The following is a 22,902-nucleotide window of genomic DNA, read 5'->3' as shown; positions in this document are numbered from 1 at the left end:
ACACACTTTTACAGTGTTAACTACACAATTTGTGACTGTGATATACAATCCGATCACTCCCTGGTTTGCACCAGCATTGAGGATCGGAATACACAGAAACTGACAGAATTATATTCAACAATCACACTAGCAATCAGTCACAGGTTGTAGATTAGTATAATAAGCAATATGAGCACATACAGTAATCAACTACAGATAAATTTCAAGTATGTAGGAGAAACATATTACTGCATTACCTTATATAGGAGTTTAAACGTATTCAGTCGCACAGCGGAAGAAACGGCATCAGGCACTTATCCAACTATTCATACTCAAAGGTAGAGACTTAGTGCTATATCACCCGGCTCTGGAGAGTTGGATACAGGAAGACTTCACCCCGCTTCCAGGATCGATCAATACGTTAGTGAACGATGAGTGGATCCAAACACTATTAGTGTACACAACCGCCCCGTGAACCTACAGTGAACACAGACACCCAAGTGAACACTGACGCAGCAGTCATACAGCCGCCTATGCTGCGACTGGGTCCTAGTAGATACACAGAGTCTCAGATGGAAGCGGGAAATCAGTTCATGGCGGGAAACTCAGAGGAAACTGGTCATGAACCGGGCGGAGGTGCGACCAGGGGAGCGCCTTACTCCCCACTGCTAACATCAATCTCAGGAATCGCAGAATCATACTAATCCCTGGAGCTTATGATCCCTGGGACATAGCGCTGGTGAACCCGAGGTGGCAGCCGCATCAGCGACTGTTCGGTAGTCTCCGTCCCGAAACAGTGCGGCTGTCTCTTGCATCTCCCCCGCTAAATGGAACCGATGCCTTACCTTCTCCCCGTGTTCCGGCCACAGCCTGGTAACGTCTGCTGGACTTGCTAGTACATCCTACACAGACGCCCACCGAAACAGCACTGTACATGTGGAAAAGCGTTGTCGCGACACGGAGGGGAGTTGTTGGAGCGACTCTAAGGTATGTATAAGACGCTTTTTAGAAAGATCGCTCAAAAAAAAAAAAAAAAAATAGTAAGACTATAAAAATAAAATAAAAAGCTTATGGCTGCTAAAAATCAGCAGCCCACTGACCATGATCTGGCTCCTACAGCACCAAACAAAGAACTGAACTGCCTAAGCCAGGAGGCGTGAATATAGGGGACTGGCCCGTTGCACTCTGGGAGGCAGAAAGCTTTGATCGTTGGTGCCAGTCCACTGTCGCTTCCAAATATCCCAATATTTATCCTGTGGATAACCTGTGGACCCTGCAGAAGAAAGAATTGAAATATAGGCCCACAAATAAATATATGCACGATCAACATGTTAAAGCTTCAGAGGTGAATTTGCTATCTGCCAATGAAAACTTGTGTTCATGATTAAAAACAGAATACATATGAAATCCCGACGGTTGGGATGCTGCAGTTCACATGACCGACAGCGGCATCCCAACAATGAAGAACCAGACTCCACATCTCTGAAAAAGCCCCATCATCATCATCATCATCATCTTCCTGTAGACACCCGACAGATGTACAGTATATGCCTCTCTGTGCAAGTTGGCATCATACTTACTGTAAGTGACCTATGTTAGTCCGCCCTTTTTCAGCACAGTGCGCAAATTTGCATGTGCATGCAGCTTTATTTGTTAAATATAATAAAAATGTGTGGATTTTACACTGCTCAAACAGGTGTACATCAGGCCCAATGCATCATCCCTTGGCATCCATGTAATTTAATCATGTTTCCTATGCATATGTTTGGGAAATCGTACTCTATTTAGTGGATTAAATGTCAGTGTTTCCCAGATCCAGTCCAGTGAAACCTGTGCTTTTTCGCTAGAGGCAGATGAAATAAAATCCCAGATAAGTCGCGCCGGCTTGTCGGACTAACCGAGTAGCCCCAATGATCGCGGGTAAATGAATTCCCTCTTTATGTAGGTTGTGATGCTATTTTTGAATAATCAGGGATAACTGAAATCTCAGGAGCGTTTGTTCTTGAACCAAAATTTTGTGGTAGCAGGAATTGGGGTTTAAGGAACATGTAATATGGGGGACTTTTACTCACTTTTAGACATACCTACGTCACATATGCCCAGGTGGTTACTAGAATGACAGAGCTATTGGGCAGACCAAGTACAGATAAGTTCCACTAGAATGAGTGTTCATGTATATCCTTTACAGCGTAGCAGAAAGGCCAAGTGCACCAAAGATATGTGCATAGCAAATCCATTAAAGTGTAATCAAATGTAAAAAATATTTTGCCTAAGAATGGTGCTAAATCCTAACATGATCTCCTGAAATCCTGATAAAACAGAACAAACACACTTACAGTATCCTACCATTTTATACATGTTTAAGAAAATAAGAATTTACTTACCGATAATTCTATTTCTCGTAGTCCGTAGTGGATGCTGGGGACTCCGTCAGGACCATGGGGAATAGCGGCTCCGCAGGAGACAGGGCACAAAAGTAAAAGCTTTAGGATCAGGTGGTGTGCACTGGCTCCTCCCCCTATGACCCTCCTCCAAGCCTCAGTTAGGATACTGTGCCCGGACGAGCGTACACAATAAGGAAGGATTTTGAATCCCGGGTAAGACTCATACCAGCCACACCAATCACACTGTACAACCTGTGATCTGAACCCAGTTAACAGCATGATAACAGCGGAGCCTCTGAAAAGATGGCTCACAACAATAATAACAACCCGATTTTTGTAACAATAACTATGTACAAGTATTGCAGACAATCCGCACTGGGATGGGCGCCCAGCATCCACTACGGACTACGAGAAATAGAATTATCGGTAAGTAAATTCTTATTTTCTCTGACGTCCTAAGTGGATGCTGGGGACTCCGTCAGGACCATGGGGATTATACCAAAGCTCCCAAACGGGCGGGAGAGTGCGGATGACTCTGCAGCACCGAATGAGAGAACTCCAGGTCCTCCTCAGCCAGGGTATCAAATTTGTAGAATTTAGCAAACGTGTTTGCCCCTGACCAAGTAGCAGCTCGGCAAAGTTGTAAAGCCGAGACCCCTCGGGCAGCCGCCCAAGATGAGCTCACCTTCCTTGTGGAATGGGCATTTACATATTTTGGCTGTGGCAGGCCTGCCACAGAATGTGCAAGCTGAATTGTACTACACATCCAACTAGCAATCGTCTGCTTAGAAGCAAGAGCACCCAGTTTGTTGGGTGCATACAGGATAACAGCAAGTCAGTTTTCCTGACTCCAGCCGTCCTGGAAACCTATATTTTCAGGGCCCTGACAACATCTAGCAACCTGGAGTCCTCCAAGTCCCTAGTAGCCGCAGGTACCACAATAAGCTGGTTCAGGTGAAACGCTGACACCACCTTAGAGAGAAACTGGGGACGAGTCCGCAGCTCTGCCCTGTCCGAATGGACAATCAGATATGGGCTTTTGTGAGACAAAGCCGCCAATTATGACACTCGCCTGGCCGAGGCCAGGGCCAACAGCATGGTCACTTTCCATGTGAGATATTTCAAATCCACAGATTTGAGCGGTTTAAACCAATGTGATTTGAGGAATCCCAGAACTACGTTGAGATCCCACAGTGCCACTGGAGGCACAAAAGGGGGTTGTATATGCAGTACTCCCTTGACAAACTTCTGGACTTCAGGAACTGAAGCCAATTCTTTCTGGAAGAAAATCGACAGGGCCGAAATTTGAACCTTAATGGACCCCAATTTGAGGCCCATAGACACTCCTGTTTGTAGGAAATGCAGGAATCGACCGAGTTGAAATTCCTCCGTGGGGGCCTTCCTGGCCTCACACCATGCAACATATTTTCGCCAAATGCGGTGATAATGTTGTGCGGTCACCTCCTTCCTGGCTCTGACCAGGGTAGGGATGACCTCTTCCGGAATGCCTTTTTCCCTTAGGATCCGGCGTTCAACCGCCATGCCGTCAAACGCAGCCGCGGTAAGTCTTGGAACAGACATGATCCTTGCTGAAGCAAGTCCCTTCTTAGTATCTCTTGAAGTTCCGGGTACCAAGTCCTTCTTGGCCAATCCGGAGCCACGAGTATAGTTCTTACTCCTCTCCGTCTTATAATTCTCAGTACCTTGGGTATGAGAGGCAGAGGAGGGAACACATACACCGACTGGTACACCCACGGTGTTACCAGAGCGTCCCAGCTATTGCCTGAGGGTCTCTTGACCTGGCGCAATACCTGTCCAGTTTTTTGTTCAGACGGGACGCCATCATGTCCACCTTTGGTCTTTCCCAACGGTTCACAATCATGTGGAAGACTTCCAGATGAAGTCCCCACTCTCCCGGGTGGAGGTCGTTCCTGCTGAGGAAGTCTGCTTCCCAGTTGTCCACTCCCGGAATGAACACCGCTGACAGTGTTATCACATGATTTTTCGCCCAGCGAAGAATCCTTGCTGCCATTGCCCTCCTGCTTCTTGTGCCGCCCTGTCTGTTTACGTGGGCGACTGCCGTGATGTTGTCCGACTGGATCAGCACCGGTTGACTTTGAAGCAGAGGTCTTCCTAGGCTCAGAGCATTGTAAATTGCCCTTAGCTCCAGTATATTTATGTGGAGAGAAGTCTCCAGACTTGACCACACTCCTTGGAAATTTCTTCCCTGTGTGACTGCTCCCCAGCCTCTCAGGCTGGCATCCGTGGTCACCAGAACCCAGTCCTGAATGCCGAATGTGCTGCCCTCTAGTAGATGAGCACTCTGCAGCCACCACAGAAGAGACACCCTTGTCCTTGGAGACAGGATTATCCGCTGATGCATCTGAAGATGCGATCCGGACCATTCGTCCAGCAGATCCCACTGAAAAATTCTTGCGTGAAATCTGCCGAATGGAATCGCTTCGTAAGAAGCCACCATTTTTCCCAGGACTCTTGTGCATTGATGCACTGACACTTGGCCTGGTTTTAGGAGGTTTCTGACTAGCTCGGATAACTCCCTGGCTTTCTCCTCCGGGAGAAACACCTTTTTCTGGACTGTGTCCAGAATCATCCCTAGGAACAGCAGACGTGTCGTCGGAAACAGCTGCGATTTTGGAATATTTAGAATCCACCCGTGCTGTCGTAGAACTACTTGAGATAGTGCTACTCCGACCTCCAACTGTTCTCTGGACCTTGCCCTTATCAGGAGATCGTCCAAGTAAGGGATAATTAAGACGCCTTTTCTTTGAAGAAGGATCATCATTTCGGCCATTACCTTGGTAAAGACCCGGGGTGCCGTGGACAATCCAAACGGCAGCGTCTGAAACTGATAGTGACAGTTCTGTACCACGAACCTGAGGTACCCTTGGTGAGAAGGGCAAATTGGGACATGGAGGTAAGCATCCTTGATGTCCAGGGACACCATATAGTCCCCTTCTTCCTGGTTCGCTATCACTGCTCTGAGTGACTCCATCTTGATTTGAACCTTTGTATGTAAGTGTTCAAAGATTTCAGATTTAGAATAGGTCTCACCGAGCCGTCTGGCTTCAGTACCACAATATAGTGTGGAATAATACCCCTTTCCTTGTTGTAGGAGGGGTACTTTGATTATCACCTGCTGGGAATACAGCTTGTGAATTGTTTCCAATACTGCCTCCCTGTCTGAGGGAGACGTTGGTAAAGCAGACTTCAGGAACCTGCGAGGGGGAGACGTCTCGAACTTCCAATCTGTACCCCTGGGATACTACTTGTAGGATCCAGGGGTCCACTTGCGAGTGAGCCCACTGCGCGCTGAAACTCTTGAGACGACCCCCCACCGCACCTGAGTCCGCTTGTACGGCCCCAGCGTCATGCTGAGGACTTGGCAGAAGCGGTGGAGGGCTTCTGTTCCTGGGAAGGGGCTGCCTGCTGCAGTCTTCTTCCCTTTCCTCTATCCCTGGGCAGATATGACTGGCCTTTTGCCCGCTTGCCCTTATGGGGACGAAAGGACTGAGGCTGAAAAGACGGTGTCTTTTTCTGCTGAGATGTGACTTGGGGTAAAAAAGGTGGATTTTCCAGCTGTTGCCGTGGCCACCAGGTCCGATGGACCGACCCCAAATAACTCCTCCCCTTTATACGGCAATACTTCCATGTGCCGTTTGGAATCTGCATCACCTGACCACTGTCGTGTCCATAAACATCATCTGGCAGATATGGACATCGCACTTACTCTTGATGCCAGAGTGCAAATATCCCTCTGTGCATCTCGCATATATAGAAATGCATCCTTTAAATGCTCTATAGTCAATAAAATACTGTCCCTGTCAAGGGTATCAATATTTTCAGTCAGGGAATCCGACCAAGCCACCCCAGCGCTGCACATCCAGGCTGAGGCGATCGCTGGTCGCAGTATAACACCAGTATGTGTGTATATACTTTTTAGGATATTTTTCAGCCTCCTATCAGCTGGCTCCTTGAGGGCGGCCGTATCTGGAGACGGTAACGCCACTTGTTTTGATAAGCGTGTGAGCGCCTTATCCACCCTAAGGGGTGTTTCCCAACGCGCCCTAACTTCTGGCGGGAAAGGGTATAACGCCAATAATTTTCTATCGGGGAAAACCCACGCATCATCACACACTTCATTTAATTTATCTGATTCAGGAAAAACTACAGGTAGTTTTTTCACACCCCACATAATACCCTTTTTTGTGGTACTTGTAGTATCAGAAATATGTAACACCTCCTTCATTGCCCTTAACATGTAACGTGTGGCCCTAATGGAAAATACGTTTGTTTGTTTTTTTTCACCGTCGACACTGGAGTCAGTGTCCGTGTCTGTGTCTGTGTCGACCGACTGAGGTAAATGGGCGTTTTAAAGCCCCTGACGGTGTTTGAGACGCCTGGACAGGTACTAATTGGTTTGCCGGCCGTCTCATGTCGTCAACCGACCTTGCAGCGTGTTGACATTATCACGTAATTCCCTAAATAAGCCATCCATTCCGGTGTCGACTCCCTAGAGAGTGACATCACCATTACAGGCAATTGCTCCGCCTCCTCACCAACATCGTCATCATACATGTCGACACACACGTACCGACACACAGCACACACACAGGGAATGCTCTGATAGAGGACAGGACCCCACTAGCCCTTTGGGGAGACAGAGGGAGAGTTTGCCAGCACACACCAAAACGCTATAATTATACAGGGACAACCTTATATAAGTGTTTTCCCTTATAGCATCTTAATATATAATAATATCGCCAAATAAGTGCCCCCCCTCTCTGTTTTAACCCTGTTTCTGTAGTGCAGTGCAGGGGAGAGCCTGGGAGCCTTCCTAGCAGCGGAGCTGTGTAGGAAAATGGCGCTGTGTGCTGAGGAGAATAGGCCCCGCCCCCTTTTCGGCGGGCTTCTTCTCCCGTTTTTCTGACAACCTGGCAGGGGTTAAATACATCCATATAGCCCCAGAGGCTATATGTGATGTATTTTTAGCCAGCATAGGTACTTTCATTGCTGCCCAGGGCGCCCCCCCCAGCGCCCTGCACCCTCAGTGACCGTTGGTGTGAAGTGTGCTGAGAGCAATGGCGCACAGCTGCAGTGCTGTGCGCTACCTCATGAAGACTGAGAAGTCTTCAGCCGCCGATTTCTGGACCTCTTCTCTCTTCAGCATCTGCAAGGGGGTCGGCGGCGCGGCTCCGGTGACCCATCCAGGCTGTACCTGTGATCGTCCCTCTGGAGCTAGTGTCCAGTAGCCTAAGAAGCCAATCCATCCTGCACGCAGGTGAGTTCACTTCTTCTCCCCTAAGTCCCTCGTTGCAGTGAGCCTGTTGCCAGCAGGACTCACTGAAAATAAAAAACCTAACAAAACTTTTATTCTAAGCAGCTCTTTAGGAGAGCCACCTAGATTGCACCCTTCTCGGCCGGGCACAAAAACCTAACTGAGGCTTGGAGGAGGGTCATAGGGGGAGGAGCCAGTGCACACCACCTGATCCTAAAGCTTTTACTTTTGTGCCCTGTCTCCTGCGGAGCCGCTGTTCCCCATGGTCCTGACGGAGTCCCCAGCATCCACTTAGGACGTCAGAGAAATTTTGGTTATTCACAAACTGGGTAACCATTATGCAATTATTGGCCTGATCTGCAGATTATCGCCCAATCAGGCCGATAACTGCAGTGTGACTGGTAGCGACCGAATCAGCAATGATAGCACAGCGGGAAATGAAAAATCTTCCAACATGCCCAAATGATCCGATAATTGATCTGTCGCATCTGGTGGGGAAATGTTTTGCATTGAATGTTGACACACGTTATCTGACAATGTAAGCCCTGCATTAGTAGCATCTAAAGCTGCAGAATTAAACAGCAATTTTGGCCCAAAAATGATTGTTAGCAACAAAAAAGATGTGGGATGTGGGGAGGATTGCCAACAGGGAACATAACATAACAGGATAGCCAGCATAGACGTAACCTAAATATAAATGTGCATACTATACATGTGCCCCATCACCCCATGCAGTGTCATCGTTTATCTTTATGGCAATCCCTGTTACAGCTTCTCAGCCATCTGCAATGTATATTGGTACTGGGTAATACCAGTGTCTGGCAGCAGTGATATAACACATCGTGCTGCTACTGCAGCCAAAGCCTCACTGTAGTGAAACCCAACTTGTGGGAATTTCAGTGAATACAGGAACAGTACGTCACAACACTGTCTGTGAGCTGTAATCACTGGTAACCTTTTCTAATGGTTCTCATTAAACACACTTGAGAGAAGGTTATTAGAGACCGTTTTTAGTGCAGAAGGGGAAAAGCACATGGTCTGGTTGCCAGGGAGCACTGCTATGTCACCATGGCAACCAAGATTTGTCCAGCCCTAAGCTACAGCCATATTTTGGATACTGCAGAAAAACATGAGACAAATGCATTAGTATTTAGAATTACTTGCAAAAATGATGGTCACCCATTGTTTGTAATGCAATATTGATACTTCTTACCGTCTATATTAAGCATCATTTTCCACATGGCAGGTCGGACAGATTGGTGAAATCCAAACCAGACTTCTCTCCCCCCTCCAAGAGGGTGGTCATACCCTTCTGGAGCAGAGAAGAAGGAGCGTCCCACAGGGGTGTACCTTAAAATAATGCAAAATAACAAAAAACAATTACAATGACATACTAAAATAAAATATTATTACCAAATAATATTCAGGAAAAAGAAAACCTACATTTCCAACAAATGGCAATCAATGTATGTAAAGAATCTCTACTTATGCTCGTTGTCCATCTGGAATTACGCCAATAGGAAATTTAAATAGTCCTTCTCCTGTTCTCTTAATTCTTCACAACTCTGAGGTCCTTCCGGGTAAGAACAGGATCTAATTTTCTCAGTGGAAAAAGGGAGGCATTCTCCACTTGAATATTACTAGGGATACAAATGTTCCTCATTTCCCCAGATTCAGGCAGACACAGCTCTTCCATCTAGGATTTTGTTTCAATTTCTACAACTCAGACACTATCATTCTAAAAATAAACACCTACTCCCTAGTAGACCCCTTACCACCTTCAAGGATTTATGTATGAGATGTGCCTTGACCAAAGGCTTAGGGGTATATTCAATTAGGGTCGAAAGCTGCAGTCTGTCGAAAAGACGGCATTTTTCGACTTTTTAAGGTCGAATCGTGATTCGACCCATTCAATCCCCAGCATTTTTATTCGACAAGTCGGGGAATTCGACTTGTCAAATAGTACGTGAACCGGCGGGATAGCTGCCGATTCACGTACTTTTGAGGGAAACGGGGCCAAATTCGACAGGATTTGGCCCACGTTTCCGACCATCTCAGTTCGACGTAAAAAAAAAATGTCGGACTGAGACGAGGGACCTTAGAGGGGGGAGACGGGGGACAGCAGCACCGGAGGAGAGAAGGAGGAGACGGGAGAGCCGCGGGCACAGGGGGAGAGCAGCGCCGGAGGAGACGGGAGAGCCGCGGGCAGAGGGGGAGAGCAGCGCCGGAGGAGATGGGAGAGCCGCGGGCACAGGGGGAGAGCAGCGCCGGAGACGGGAGAGCCGCAGGCACAGGGGGAGAGCAGCGCCGGAGCTGTAGCGCTGCGCTTCCCCCCCCCCCCCCGTCTCCTCCGGCGCTGCTCTCCCCCTCTGCCCGCATCTCAGCTCCTGCATCTTAATTCGACTTTTTTTAAAGTCAAATTCAGATTGCTTTGAATAGCCCAGGTCGAATCCATTCCGACAAATTAATGTTGGAAAGGATCAGACTTCAATTGAATATACCCCTTAATGTGTCTCTTGCACACACTGCTTTTAGAGTAGTTTTCCCCTCTACGTGATCCCCACAAAACAGCTTAGGAAGTTGATCTGGGTACTGCTTTAGATTACACGGAATGGGCTGAGGTCTGGGATAATACTGCCTCTAGTTCAATGTGTTTCAGAATCAAGAGAATGCTTACAAGTTATTATACAGATGTTACTACGTGCCCTCTCGATTGAGCAGAATTTATTCCGGAATGCTGGAGAGGATGTGCTATGGAAAGCACCTTTCGCCATATATGTTGGTTCTGTCCAAACATAATACATCTTTGGAAGATTATTATTCCATATAAGTGTATTCTCCTCCCTCTAGGCCTCACTACGTTGACTTGGCACAAAAATAAACGAATGTGTCATATAATCACTGCCATGACTTGCCAGTTAGCTGCTGACTTGAACAACCTGCTTCTCCATCTACGCAGTATATTTTATCCCGAAGTTGGTACAATTATTATGGCATGGAGTATATGACTAGCATTATTGATCACTCTTCCAAATCATTTGGCAAAATATGGAGCCCTTGGTAAGCCCCTCAACACGTCCACATCCCTTTTTGCCTTGTAATAGCCAACTAAACATATTGACTTACTCATGTTCCTATCCTAAGGGGTTCTCTTTTCTCCTTTCTTGTCCTCATCCACTTACCTCCTTTTTCTCTTTTTATCAGTCTTTCTCCTCTAAACCTACCTCACTGTCTTGTTGAGTTTTCTTTTCTTACTTAGGCTGGGTACACACCTAACAGAAATGTCGGTGGACCCGCCTTCGCGCCAACAAAGTGGCCGATCAAGGCACGTGTATACACCAAATCGGACACTTGGTATGTTGGTCCTTGTCATGCAGCTGGACAAGCATTTGAATTCAAATGCCCACCAAGCTGTGACGTCGACCCACACAGCAGGTGTACCGGCCACCCACTATACTACCATGCGCCGATATATATGCAGCTATAGTGGCTATTAGATCTGCTGCAGGGCCAATGCAATACATCTGAACAACATCGTTCACAGTCATTGGTAAAAATGGATCACGAGTTAGTTTTTTGTACTGATCCGAGAACTACTTTATTATTTTTGTTACTGAGATTTTGATTGTCTTGGTCCCTGTTGTTCCTTGTGATTTACCTAATAAAATTTATTTAAAAAAAAAAAAAAAAAAAGGGAATTTCTACTTAAGTAATGTATTGACTCATGTTCATCTTCACATATACATAAAATCAAAAGGCAGCATGCTCTTAACTTCCACTGTCCCAGTCCAGTGCAATAATAGTCCCTGGAAATATCCTTGCACCAACAATAGTATGATTATTTCTGTTTAATAGACATCCCAACATGTGCCTCAAAAGCAAGCATAGGAGGACCACTCTATTTATTATTACCAGTTATTTATATAGAGGACACATATTGCGCAGCGCTTTACAGATTATTTTTTCCCATTCACATCAGTCTCTTCCCCAATGGAGCTTACGATCTTTATTCCTACACTCATAGTTCATCCCATGAGCAGGCCAGCTGGTACCACAGTTCAGCTTATAAGCAAAGCTCCTGTGATGTTAAACAATATCATATGTATAAGTGACTCCACACCAGCCTATCAAATTCACCATACCAGAAAGACCAGCCTTTGCCTCTATTGAATAACACTTTCCCCTCTCTTAATCCAGAGACATTTGGCTGAGAAGAGGTCCTCAGAATTTTAGGCTTTCATTCAATGCTATAAATACTGAATCCAGAGTAGCAATTTCTCCTATATAAACTCATGGTGTAAAGACACCAGAGATTTTTGCTAGAACAGCAATAAGCAATGCAAATTAATATGAAGCCAATTTAAAAGCTAGGAGAACATCTACACTGTGCAAAGTGTGTAAATGGAAAATACATTTTGTGCTGCATGGAATCAGTGTAAAAGACACCAACAGACAACAGTTGTAAGGGTGGTGTGGCATAGCCTATTCTAAAATATACAGTAGTATTTCAAAGCTGACCAGTACAGTATATGTGTGCAGTAGGCAAGAGATTCAGTGTTTATCCTACATGTAAAAACAGGTTTCCTATTTACCCCTCTGGCAGAACACCAAATATCAAACCTAATTTAGACATGTATTTGACATTGAGGTTAGTTTAACAAATAGATCTTTCTCAGATTGGCCACCTACTTCATGGAGGGCAGATGTCGTAACACTACATCAACTGCATGGACAGGGTTGGTGCTTATTGGCTTGTCCAGTTCCAATGGTTCAGGAAGGGACCTCCCTGTGAGTACCTCATGCAGCAGATGCCAGCTTATCCTAGAAACAAATTTTATGGAGACCTTGAAGGGACGATCTTTCCCTCCTTCACCTGGTAATGTTACATCCAAATCCACCTGGCAAAAAGTTTAAAAAAAATTATAAAAAGATGTGAAGGACAACACATGTAACCAGAAGGAACTCAAAGATGCTGCTATAACCTCTCAATCCCCGCATGTCTAGAAGAGCAGAGGGCAATGGAGTGCTAACAAGACATATGTCATACACACACACACATATACATAGCTATATACAGTGCATCTGGAAAATATTCACAGCACTTCACTTTTTCCACATTTTTTTTATGTAACAGACTTATTCCAAAATGCAATAAATTAACTGTTTCCTTCAAAATTCTACACACAATACCCCATTAGAACAACGTGAAAAAAGTTTGAAATATTTGCAAATTTATTAAAAATATAAAACTAAGAAATCACATTTACATAAGTATTCACAGCCTTCGCCATGAATCTCAAAATTGAGCTCAGGTGCATCCTGTTTTCACTGATCATATTCGAGATGTTCCTACAGCTTAATTGGAGTCCATTTGTGGTAAATTCAGTTGATTGGACATTATTTAGAAAGGCACACACCTGTCTATATAAGGTCCCACACTTGACAATGCATGTCTGAGCACAAACCAAGCATGAAGTCAAAGGAATTGTCTGTATACCTCCGAGACAGGATTGTCTCGAGGCACAAATCTGGGGGAAGGGTACAGAAAAATACGTAGTTATGGTAGACTTACCGTCGATAACTCTATTTCTCCTTAGTCCACAGTATCCACAGGATAAACATTGGGATAGAACAAAATGTAAGTTGCTCAAATCAATTAACAAATGCAATTCAGGTGCAAGAAAGGGAGGGGGCAGTCCGAGCTAGAAATTGGGGATAAACCAGGACACTGAGCTGTACCTGTACCAAGACATGAAAGACTATATATATATATATATATATATATATTTTTTTTTTTTTTTTTTTTTTGTCTGGGCCCGGGGTGTAAGACCCCACAAACCGACAAAGGCCAGCTATCCCAGGGCAGCACAATGCCAGAAGGTAAGGTTTTAGTATGTGTTAATAAAAGGAAGATAAAATCTATATACAAATATTACTATACTAGTGAAACTGTAATTGGGGGACACCAGGAAAGTGTGCTGGGGGACAACACCAGGGGTTTATCTCCAATGTATTTCTAAACATTGGGATATGAGGTAGCGTCGGCGGATTGGCACCAACAATCAAAGCTTTCGTCCTACCAGAATGCAATAGGCCAGTGCCCTATATCCCCACCTCTTGGCTCAGGCAATTCAGTTGTTTTCCAAAGCTCAAGGCAGGAGCATCACAGAGAGCCCTAATCAGGCGAGAAGAACACACATGCACACCCTTCCATACAAAAGGAACAGGTTAGTAGGTGAAAGGATCCTCATATCAGGTGCGTCAGAGTGGGATCCCTGTGGATACTGTGAGTCTACCATAACTATGTATTTCTCCTGCAGGGTCCACAGGTTATCCACGGGATAAACATTGGGATGTCCCAAAGCAAATTTAGTGGTGGAGACACTCCTGATTGGACAAAAGAATCCTTTGCCCGAATTCAGCGTCCTGAGAGGCAAAGGTATCAAAGGCATAATGTCTAATGAATGTGATAATGGAAGGCCATGTGGCTGCCTTACATATATGTTCTGCTGAAGCAACACGTTGTGCTGCCCATGATGGACCTACCTTACGTGTAGAGTGAGCAGAGAGCCAGAACAGGGAGATCAACTTGAAAATACGCTTTTGAAATAGTCACTTGAAGCCACCTTGTCAGGGTCTGCTTGTCAGCAGGCCATTCTCTCTTGTGAAATACATAAAGAACAAAGAGTGTCTGTCTTTCTGATGGCGGTGGTACAATCCACGTAGATCCTTATGGCACGGACAACGTCCAACGATGCATCTCCCGCAGAAAGGTCTGGCCCTTGGAAGGCCGGGACTACAATTTCTTCATTAAGCTGGAATTTAGACACCACCTTAGGAAGATAACCAGATTTGGTTGTGAGAACCCCTCTATCTGGGTGAAAAATCAGAAAAGAAGGGCGACATAACTATGCCACTAAATCTGAAACCCTTCTAGCTGAAGCAATAGCCAGCAGAAAGAGAACTTTAGCTGTCAGCCATTTAAGATCCACTTGGTTCAAATGGAGCAACTTGAAGCGCCTTTAGGACTAAACTTAAATCCCAAGGCACTGTAGGAGGAACAAAAGGAGGTTGGATGTGAAGCATTCCCTGGAAGAAAGTGCGAACATCCTGTTGGTTAGCAATTTTCTTTTGAAACCATACAGTTAATGTTGACACCTGCACTCTCAAGAAAGCCACCCATAGACCTTTGTCTATTCCTGCCTGAAGGAATGCTAGTACTCTTGAAACGCTGAAAGACCTAGGGTCAAATATCCGATCACTGCACCAGTGAATATAGACTTGCCATATTCAGTGATAAATACGAGCTGAGGATGGTTTACTTGCTCTGAGCAATGTTTGAACTACCTGTTGTGAGAATCCTCTTGCTTTCAGGATGGAAGTCTCAAGAGCCACGCCGTCAAAGACAGTCGATCCAGGTGCTTGTAATAACAAGGTCCCTGAGACAGTAGATCTGGGCGTTGAGGGAGTAGGAATGAAGCATCCATCGACAGCCTCTGCAGATCTGCATACCAATGCCTTCTGATCCAAGCCGGAGCTATTAGTATCATGGCGCCCTTTCCTTGATTTACCTTCCACATCACCCTAGGCAACAGGGCAAAAGGTGGAAACACATAGGCCAGACGAAAGTCCCATCTTACTGACAGGGCATCCACGAAGGTTACTTTGGGATCCTTTGTTCTGGACCCATATTCAGGAACTTTGTTGTTTTGACGGGACGCCATGAGATCCATCTCCGGTAACCCCCACTTGTCTACCAGAGTCTGGAAGACTTTGGGATGTAAAGAATTTGCATGAATGGTGTGTCGACTGAGAAAATCCGCTTCCCAGTTTAAGACTCCCAGGACGAACACTGCGGACAAGGCTGGAGGATGAAGCTCTGCCTACCTTAACGTGCGGCTTACATCCTTCATTACTTTTTGGCTGCAAGTTCCTCCCTGATGATTGGGGTACGCTGCCGTAGCATTACTCGAAGCGAATTTGAACTGGTTTCCCCTGAAGGATGTCCTTTGCCTGAATGAGTGCCATATATATGGCCCGAAGTTCCAATATATTTATTGGCAGGCAACTTTCTTCTTTGTTCCACTGCCCTTGGAAGCAACTTCTTCCTGACACTACTCCCCAGCCCTGAAGACTGGAATCCGTTGTCAGAACCTCCCAGTCTGATATCCAAAAGGGTTTCCCTTTGTCCAGATGGGATGCCTGTAGCCACCAGTAAAATGAACTCTTTATTTCCAGAGGAAGGACCATAATCAGCGTTTTTATTGTCTGATGTAACCCATTCCATTTGGAAAGGATCAGACGATGTAGAAGCCTCGAGTGGAATTGAGCATACTCCACCACGTCGAATGTCGACACCATAGATCCCATCACACGCATTGCTGAGTGAATGGATACCCTCTGACTGTGTAGCAGCTCCTGGATCCTCGACTGAAGTTTGGATATTTTGTTCAGAGGTAAAATAACTCTCTGAAGACTCGAATCCAACACAGCCCCCAAGTGAGTCATCCATTGTGATGGAACGAGGGATGACTTTGCCCAATTTATGACCCAACCGTGTCTCTGTAAACAAGCTATTGTCTGTTGCAGATGACACTGAAGCAATTCCTAATAAGTCGTCGAGGTGTGGAAAAATACTTATCCCCTGCTGACGGAGATAAGCTGCCATTACCACCATAATTTTGGTGAACACTCTGGGAGCTGTGGCCAGTCCAAATGGTAGGGCCTGAAACTGAAAATGTTGCTGGAGGATAGCAAACCTGAGATCGCACTAATGGGACAGTGCTATAGGAACATGCAGGTAAGCATCCTGGATATCCAGGGATACCATAAAATCCTCCGGCTCTACGGCCAAAACAATGGAATGTAAAATCTCCATATGAAAACGAGGCACCCAAATGTACTTGTTTAGCACTTTGAGATTAAGTATGACCGAAACGACCCATTTGGCTTCTGAAACAGAAACTGGTTGTAATAAAAACTTTGTCCTCATTGCGCAGGTGGAACTGGAATTATCACTCCTGACTGAAGCAACTTCAGAACTGCATCTTGCAAATCCCAGACGTTAGTTTCCACTGAAGATGGGCTGGTACAAATTTAAAAAAAACAAAAAACAAACACCATTGATGAGGGTGTTTCTTGAAATCAAAAGCATAACCGTGAGATATCCCTTCTTGCACCCAGGCATTCGTGGACTGCTGCAAGATCTGTGCAAAATGAAGAAGAAGTCGACCTCCCCCAGGTGGAGGCCCGCACCATCAGGCTGTTGGCTTATCTTCTGGCTTGGGAGCCGGCCCTCTGGTAGCCCAATGCTTTTTAGTCTTACCAGACTTGTCAGATTGAGATTGTTTGCCATAACCCTTTCCTTTTGCTGTTCCTTGAGTCCGAAAGGGACAAAAAGCTGGAAATCTAGGCTTGGATGCGTGTGTGGAGGGAAACTTCACTTTCTTGGAGTCTGCTTCTGACTCCAAAATATTGTTTAATTCTTCACCAAAAAGAATATCTCCAGTAAAAGGCAGAGACTCCAGAACCTTCTTGGAGTCAGCTTTCCATGTACAGTCAGGTCCATAAATATTGGGACATCGACACAATTCTCATAGTTTGGGCTCTATACACCACCACAATGGATTTGAAATGAAACAAACAAGATGTGCTTTAACTGCAGACTTTCCACTTTAATTTGAGGGTATTTACATCCAAATCAGGTGAACGGTGTAGGAATTACAACGGTTTCTATATGCGCCTCAGACTTTTTAAAGGGACCAAAAGTAATGGGACAATTGACTCAAAAGCTATTTCATGGACAGGAGTGGGCTATTCCCTCAGCAATTAAGCAGGTAAAAGGTCTGGAGTAGATTCCAGGTGTGACATTTGCATTTGGAATCTCTTGCTGTTGACTCTCAATATGAGATCCAAAGAGCTGCCACTATCAGTGCAGCAAGACATCATTAGGCTGAAAAATCAAAACAAACCCATCAGAGAGATAGCAAACACATTAGGTGTGGCCAAATCAACTGTTTGGAACATTCTTAAAAAGAAAGAACGCACCGGAGAGCTCAGCAACACCAAAAGACCCGGAAGAAATCCATTTCTTTGGAATGCTAAACTTTTTACTGGGTGTTACCCAAGCCACTTGCATAATTTCCATCAGCTGTTCTGACCCGGGAAACTCAGTCCTGCCTTAGATTTTAACAAAAGCTCTGCTGCTTCCTCTAAGGATAGAATGGTTTCATAGCACTAATTAGCTCAGGTATGTCCAATGAGGCGAGACCTTCATCCTCGTCTCTATATGCAATCATGTGATGAGTCCTCATCCTCCAACAAGTCCCCATCTGAAACATGTGTAGACTGTGAATATGTTATTTGTGATTTACTTTCCACTGGCCTTTCAACCTGTTTTTGTTGAAAGGCTGCAGATTCCTGGACTGGATGTGATAAGCCCTAGGGGGAAGTGTTGTATGAAACCTATCCCTGGTATAGGAGCTGGCATTATCCGCTCAGCTATATTGGATAATGTCTGTGCAAAAGAAGCACATGGGGGTTCAACTTGAGCCTGTGCCTGCTTTGGATTATTCAGGAGATTTTAGTGAAAGCTGAAACAATTTGCACATAATCCATTTTGAACCAGATCCTGAGAGATTAACCCAGCTTTGCAAGACAAACATGAAATGAGTGTTGGTGCTGCTGGTGGAGAGTGTATCCTCTTCACCCTTTCCTCTCTTAGACATGATAAACAAATCACACACCTGTACAGTGTTAACTACTAGAGATGAGCGGGTTCGGTTTTACTCGGTTTTACTCGGTTCTCAAAACGGCATCTAATTGGCTCACGGATGTCACGTGTTTTGGATAGCCAATAAGATTCGGTTTTGAGAACCGAGTAAAACCGAGTAAAACCGAATCCGCTCATCTCTATTAACTACACAATTTGTGACTGAAATCACTTTAAAACTTGTTAAAGTGACATACAATCCAATCCCTCCCTGCTTTGCCCCAGCATTGAGGATCGGAATACACAGAAACAGACAGAAATAGTAAAGTCAGCAATAACACTAGCAATCAGCCACAGGTTATACATTAGTATAATAAGCAATATGAGCACATATTCAACTACAGATACATTTCAAGTATGTAGGAGAAACATAACCACATAACCTTATATAGGACTTTAAACGTATTCAGTCGCACAGCAAAACAAACAGCAGCAATAGTTTATAGACTCATATGCATCAGGCACTTATCCAGCTACTCGTACTTAATGGTAGGTAGACACTTAGTGCTGTATCACCCGGCTCAGGAGAGTGGGATACAGGGAGACTTCACCCCGCTTCCAGGATCGATCAATACGTATAGCGAATGCTGAGTGTACACAACCGCCTAGTCAACCTACAGTGAACACAGACTCCCAAGTGAACACTGATGCACCAGCCACACAGCCGCCTATGCTGCGACTGGGTCCTTTAGATACACAGCGTCACAGAGGGATGCGGGAAATCAGTTCATGGCGGAAAACTCAGAGGAAACTGGTCATGAACCGGGGAAAGGGGCGACCAGGGGAGCGTCTTACTCCCCACTGCTGACATCAACCCTAGGGATCGCGGCCTCATACTAATCCCTAGAGCTTATGATCCCTGGGGCCTAGTGTTGGTGTACCCGAGGTGGCCGCTGCGTCAGCAAATGTTCGGTAGTCTCCCTCCCGAAACAGTACAGCTCTGTCTTGCATCTCCCCCGCTAAGTGGAACCGATGCCTTACCTGCTCTCCGTGCTCCGGCCACAACCTGATAACGTCAGCTGGACTTGCTAGTACATCCTACACAGATGCAAGCCGAAACATCACTGTACAGGTGGGTAAGCGTTGTTGCGACCCAGCGGAGAGTTGCTGGAGCGATTTTTTCTAAGGTGCATGTAAGACGCTTTTTAGAAAATGCGCTCAAAAACGCAAGACTATAAAAATAAATTCAATAACAAGCTTATGGCTGACAAAATGTGCAGCCCAAAGATCGTGGTCCGGCTCCTGCTGCACCAACAAAAAAAATAAGATTTTACTCACCGGTAAATCTATTTCTCGTAGTCCGTAGTGGATGCTGGGTACTCCGTAAGGACCATGGGGAATAGACGGGCTCCGCAGGAGACTGGGCACTTCTTTAAAGAAAAGATTAGGTACTACATCTGGTGTGCACTGGCTCCTCCCTCTATGCCCCTCCTCCAGACCTCAGTTAGGGAAACTGTGCCCGGAAGAGCTGACATTACAAGGAAAGGATTTGGAATCCAGGGTAAGACTCATACCAGCCACACCTATCACACCGTACAACTCGTGATAACTATACCCAGTTAACAGTATGAACAACAACTGAGCCTCATTAAACTGATGGCTCAGAACAAAAAACCCTGTAGTTAAGCAATAACTATATACAAGTATTGCAGAATTCCGCACTTGGGACGGGCTCCCAGCATCCACTACGGACTACGAGAAATAGATTTACCGGTGAGTAAAATCTTATTTTCTCTGACGTCCTAGTGGATGCTGGGTACTCCGTAAGGACCATGGGGATTATACCAAAGCTCCCAAACGGGCGGGAGAGTGCGGATGACTCTGCAGCACCGAATGAGCAAACTCAAGGTCCTCCTCAGCCAGGAAATCAAACTTGTAGAATTTTGCAAACGTGTTTGATCCCGACCAGGTAGCAGCTCGGCAAAGTTGTAAAGGCGAGACCCCTCGGGCAGCCGCCCAAGAAGAGCCCACCTTCCTCGTGGAATGGGCTTTGACTGATTTAGGATGCGGCAGTCCAGCCGCAGAATGTGCAAGTTGAATCGTGCTACAGATCCAGCGAGCAATAGTCTGCTTTGAAGCAGGAGCACCCAGCTTGTTGGGTGCATGCAGGATAAACAGCGAGTCAGTTTTTCTGACTCTAGCCATCCTGGAAACATAGATTTTCAGAGCCCGGACTACATCCAGCAACTTGGAAGCCTCCAAGTCCCGAGTAGCCGCAGGCACCACAATAGGTTGGTTCAAATGAAACGCTGATACCACCTTAGGGAGAAATTGGGGACGAGTCCTCAATTCTGCCCTGTCCATATGGAAGATCAGATAGGGGCTTTTACATGACAAAGCCGCCAATTCTGACACACGCCTAGCCGAAGCTAAGGCCAAAAGCATGACCACTTTCCACGTGAGATATTTCAACTCCACGGTCTGAAGTGGCTTAAACCAATGTGATTTTAGGAAATCCAACACAACGTTGAGATCCCAAGGTGCCACTGGAGGCACAAAAGGGGGCTGAATATGCAGCACTCTCTTAACAAACGTCTGAACTTCATGCAGCGAAGCCAGTTCTTTTTGAAAGAAAATAGACAGGGCCGAAATCTGGATTTTAATGGATCCCAATTTTAGGCCCATAGTCACTCCTGACTGTAGGAAGTGCAGAAATCGACCCAGCTGAAATTCTTCTGTTGGGGCCTTCATAGCGTAGGTGAGATCCCGACCACTGGTCCAAGAGATCCAGTTGAAAGGATCGAGCATGAAACCTTCCGTACTGCAGAGCCTCGTAGGAGGCAACCATCTTCCACAGGAGGAGGATGCACTGATGAACAGACACCCTGGAAGGCTTCAAGACATCCCGGACCATGGTTTGAATCGCCAACGCTTTCTCCACCGGTAGAAACACCCTCTGCACCTCCGTATCGAGGATCATCCCCAGGAAAGACAGCCTCCTTGTCAGCTCCAGATGAGACTTTAGAAGGTACAGAATCCAACCGTGCTCCTTGAGCAGATGCGTCGTGAGAGCAATGGATCTTAACAACTTCTCCTTGGATGATGCCTTGATCAGCAGATCGTCCAGATATGGAATTATGTTCAATCCCTGCTTGCGGAGGAGAACCATCCTCTCTGCCATCACCTCGGTGAAGACCCTCGGTGCCATGGAGAGACCGAACGGCAGTGCCTGAAACTGATAGTGATCATCTAACAGTGCAAACCTGAGATAAGCCTGATGCGGCGAACAAATGGGAATGTGGAGGTATACATCCTTGATTTCCAGGGACACCAGGAACTCCCCGTCTGTCAGTCCTGAGATAAGTGCCCTCAGAGACTCCATCTTGAATTTGAAGTCCCTGAGATAAGGGTTCAAAGATTTAAAGTTCAGAATTGGCCTTGCTGAACCATTCGGCTTCGGTACCACAAAAAGATTCGAATAGTAACCTTTGGTCAATTGATGAGGTGGAACTGGAACATTGACCTCGGACACTATAAATTTTCGGATAGCGACCAGTAGAATAGCTCTGTCTGCCAGCAAAGCCGGCATGCCTGATTTGAAGAATCGGTGAGGTGGGAGAGTTTGAAACTCCAGCCTGTACCCCTGGGACACAATATCCTGTATCCAGGGGTCCAGGCAAGACAACACCAGATGTGGCTGAAATGCCGAAGTCTTGCTCCCACCTGACCTTACTCCAGGCTTTGCGGTCCACAGCCATGCTGAGGACTTTGAGGTACCAGAAGCAGGCTTCTGGTCCTGGGAACCTGCGGGAGCAGGCTTTTTGGATTTGGCACGACCACCTCTAAAGAAGGTGAGAGGGGGCTTGTTCTTTCTAGGCCTAGTGGGCCGAAAGGACTGTGACGTGTTGGGAGTAAAAGGCTTCTTCGTAGCCAGTGTAGCTGAGGGGAGAAAAGGAGACTTACCCGCGGTAGCCGTGGCAATCCACGCATCCATCGCCTCCCCAAACAGAGCCTGATCTGTATAGGGTAGGCTCTCCACACTTTTCCTGGATTCCGCGTCCGCAGACCATTGGCGCAGCCACAGGCCCCTGCAAACCGAGATGGACATAGAGGAGATCCTCGCAGCCATGGAACCCAGATCCTTCATGGATTCTACCAGGAACCCTGCAGAATCCTGTATGTTACGTAAAAATAAATCAACGTCACCTTTATCCATCGTAGTCAAGTCCTCCTGCAGAGCGATTGACCACTTTGCTATAGGTTTTGAAATCCATGCACAGGCAATAGTAGGCCGCAGTATAGCCCCTGAAGCCGTGTATATGGATTTGAGCGTAGCATCCACTTTTCGATCTGCCGGGTCTTTCAACGTGGTAGATCCCGGGACTGGTAAGACCACCTTGTTTTGACAGCTTAGAGACAGAGGCGTCAACTATAGGTGGGGACTCCCATCTTTTTCTATCATCTTCCGGGAAGGAAAAAGCAATCAGAACCCCTTTAGGGATCTAGAATTTTTTCTCCGGGTTTTCCCAGGC

The 22,902-nt window shown here is 46.1% G+C and overlaps 1 protein-coding gene across 3 annotated transcripts in view; it reads right to left on the bottom strand.

The window, feature by feature from the left end:
* Positions 1-22,902, bottom strand: part of LOC135036672 (protein argonaute-3) — a 239,215-nt gene that overhangs the window by 124,344 nt on the left and 91,969 nt on the right. For all 3 annotated transcript variants that reach the window (XM_063954469.1, XM_063954470.1, XM_063954471.1), the window contains 2 exons: positions 12,349-12,557; positions 8,873-9,009 (listed from right to left, as the gene is read on the bottom strand). In XM_063954469.1, coding sequence (XP_063810539.1) covers positions 8,873-9,009; positions 12,349-12,557 — 346 coding nt within the window. The remainder of the gene's footprint in view (positions 1-8,872; positions 9,010-12,348; positions 12,558-22,902) is intronic.

Source organism: Pseudophryne corroboree, chromosome 2 (assembly GCF_028390025.1).
Source record: "Pseudophryne corroboree isolate aPseCor3 chromosome 2, aPseCor3.hap2, whole genome shotgun sequence".
NCBI lineage: Eukaryota > Metazoa > Chordata > Amphibia > Anura > Myobatrachidae > Pseudophryne > Pseudophryne corroboree.
This window is presented reverse-complemented; position numbering and strand designations above follow the sequence as displayed.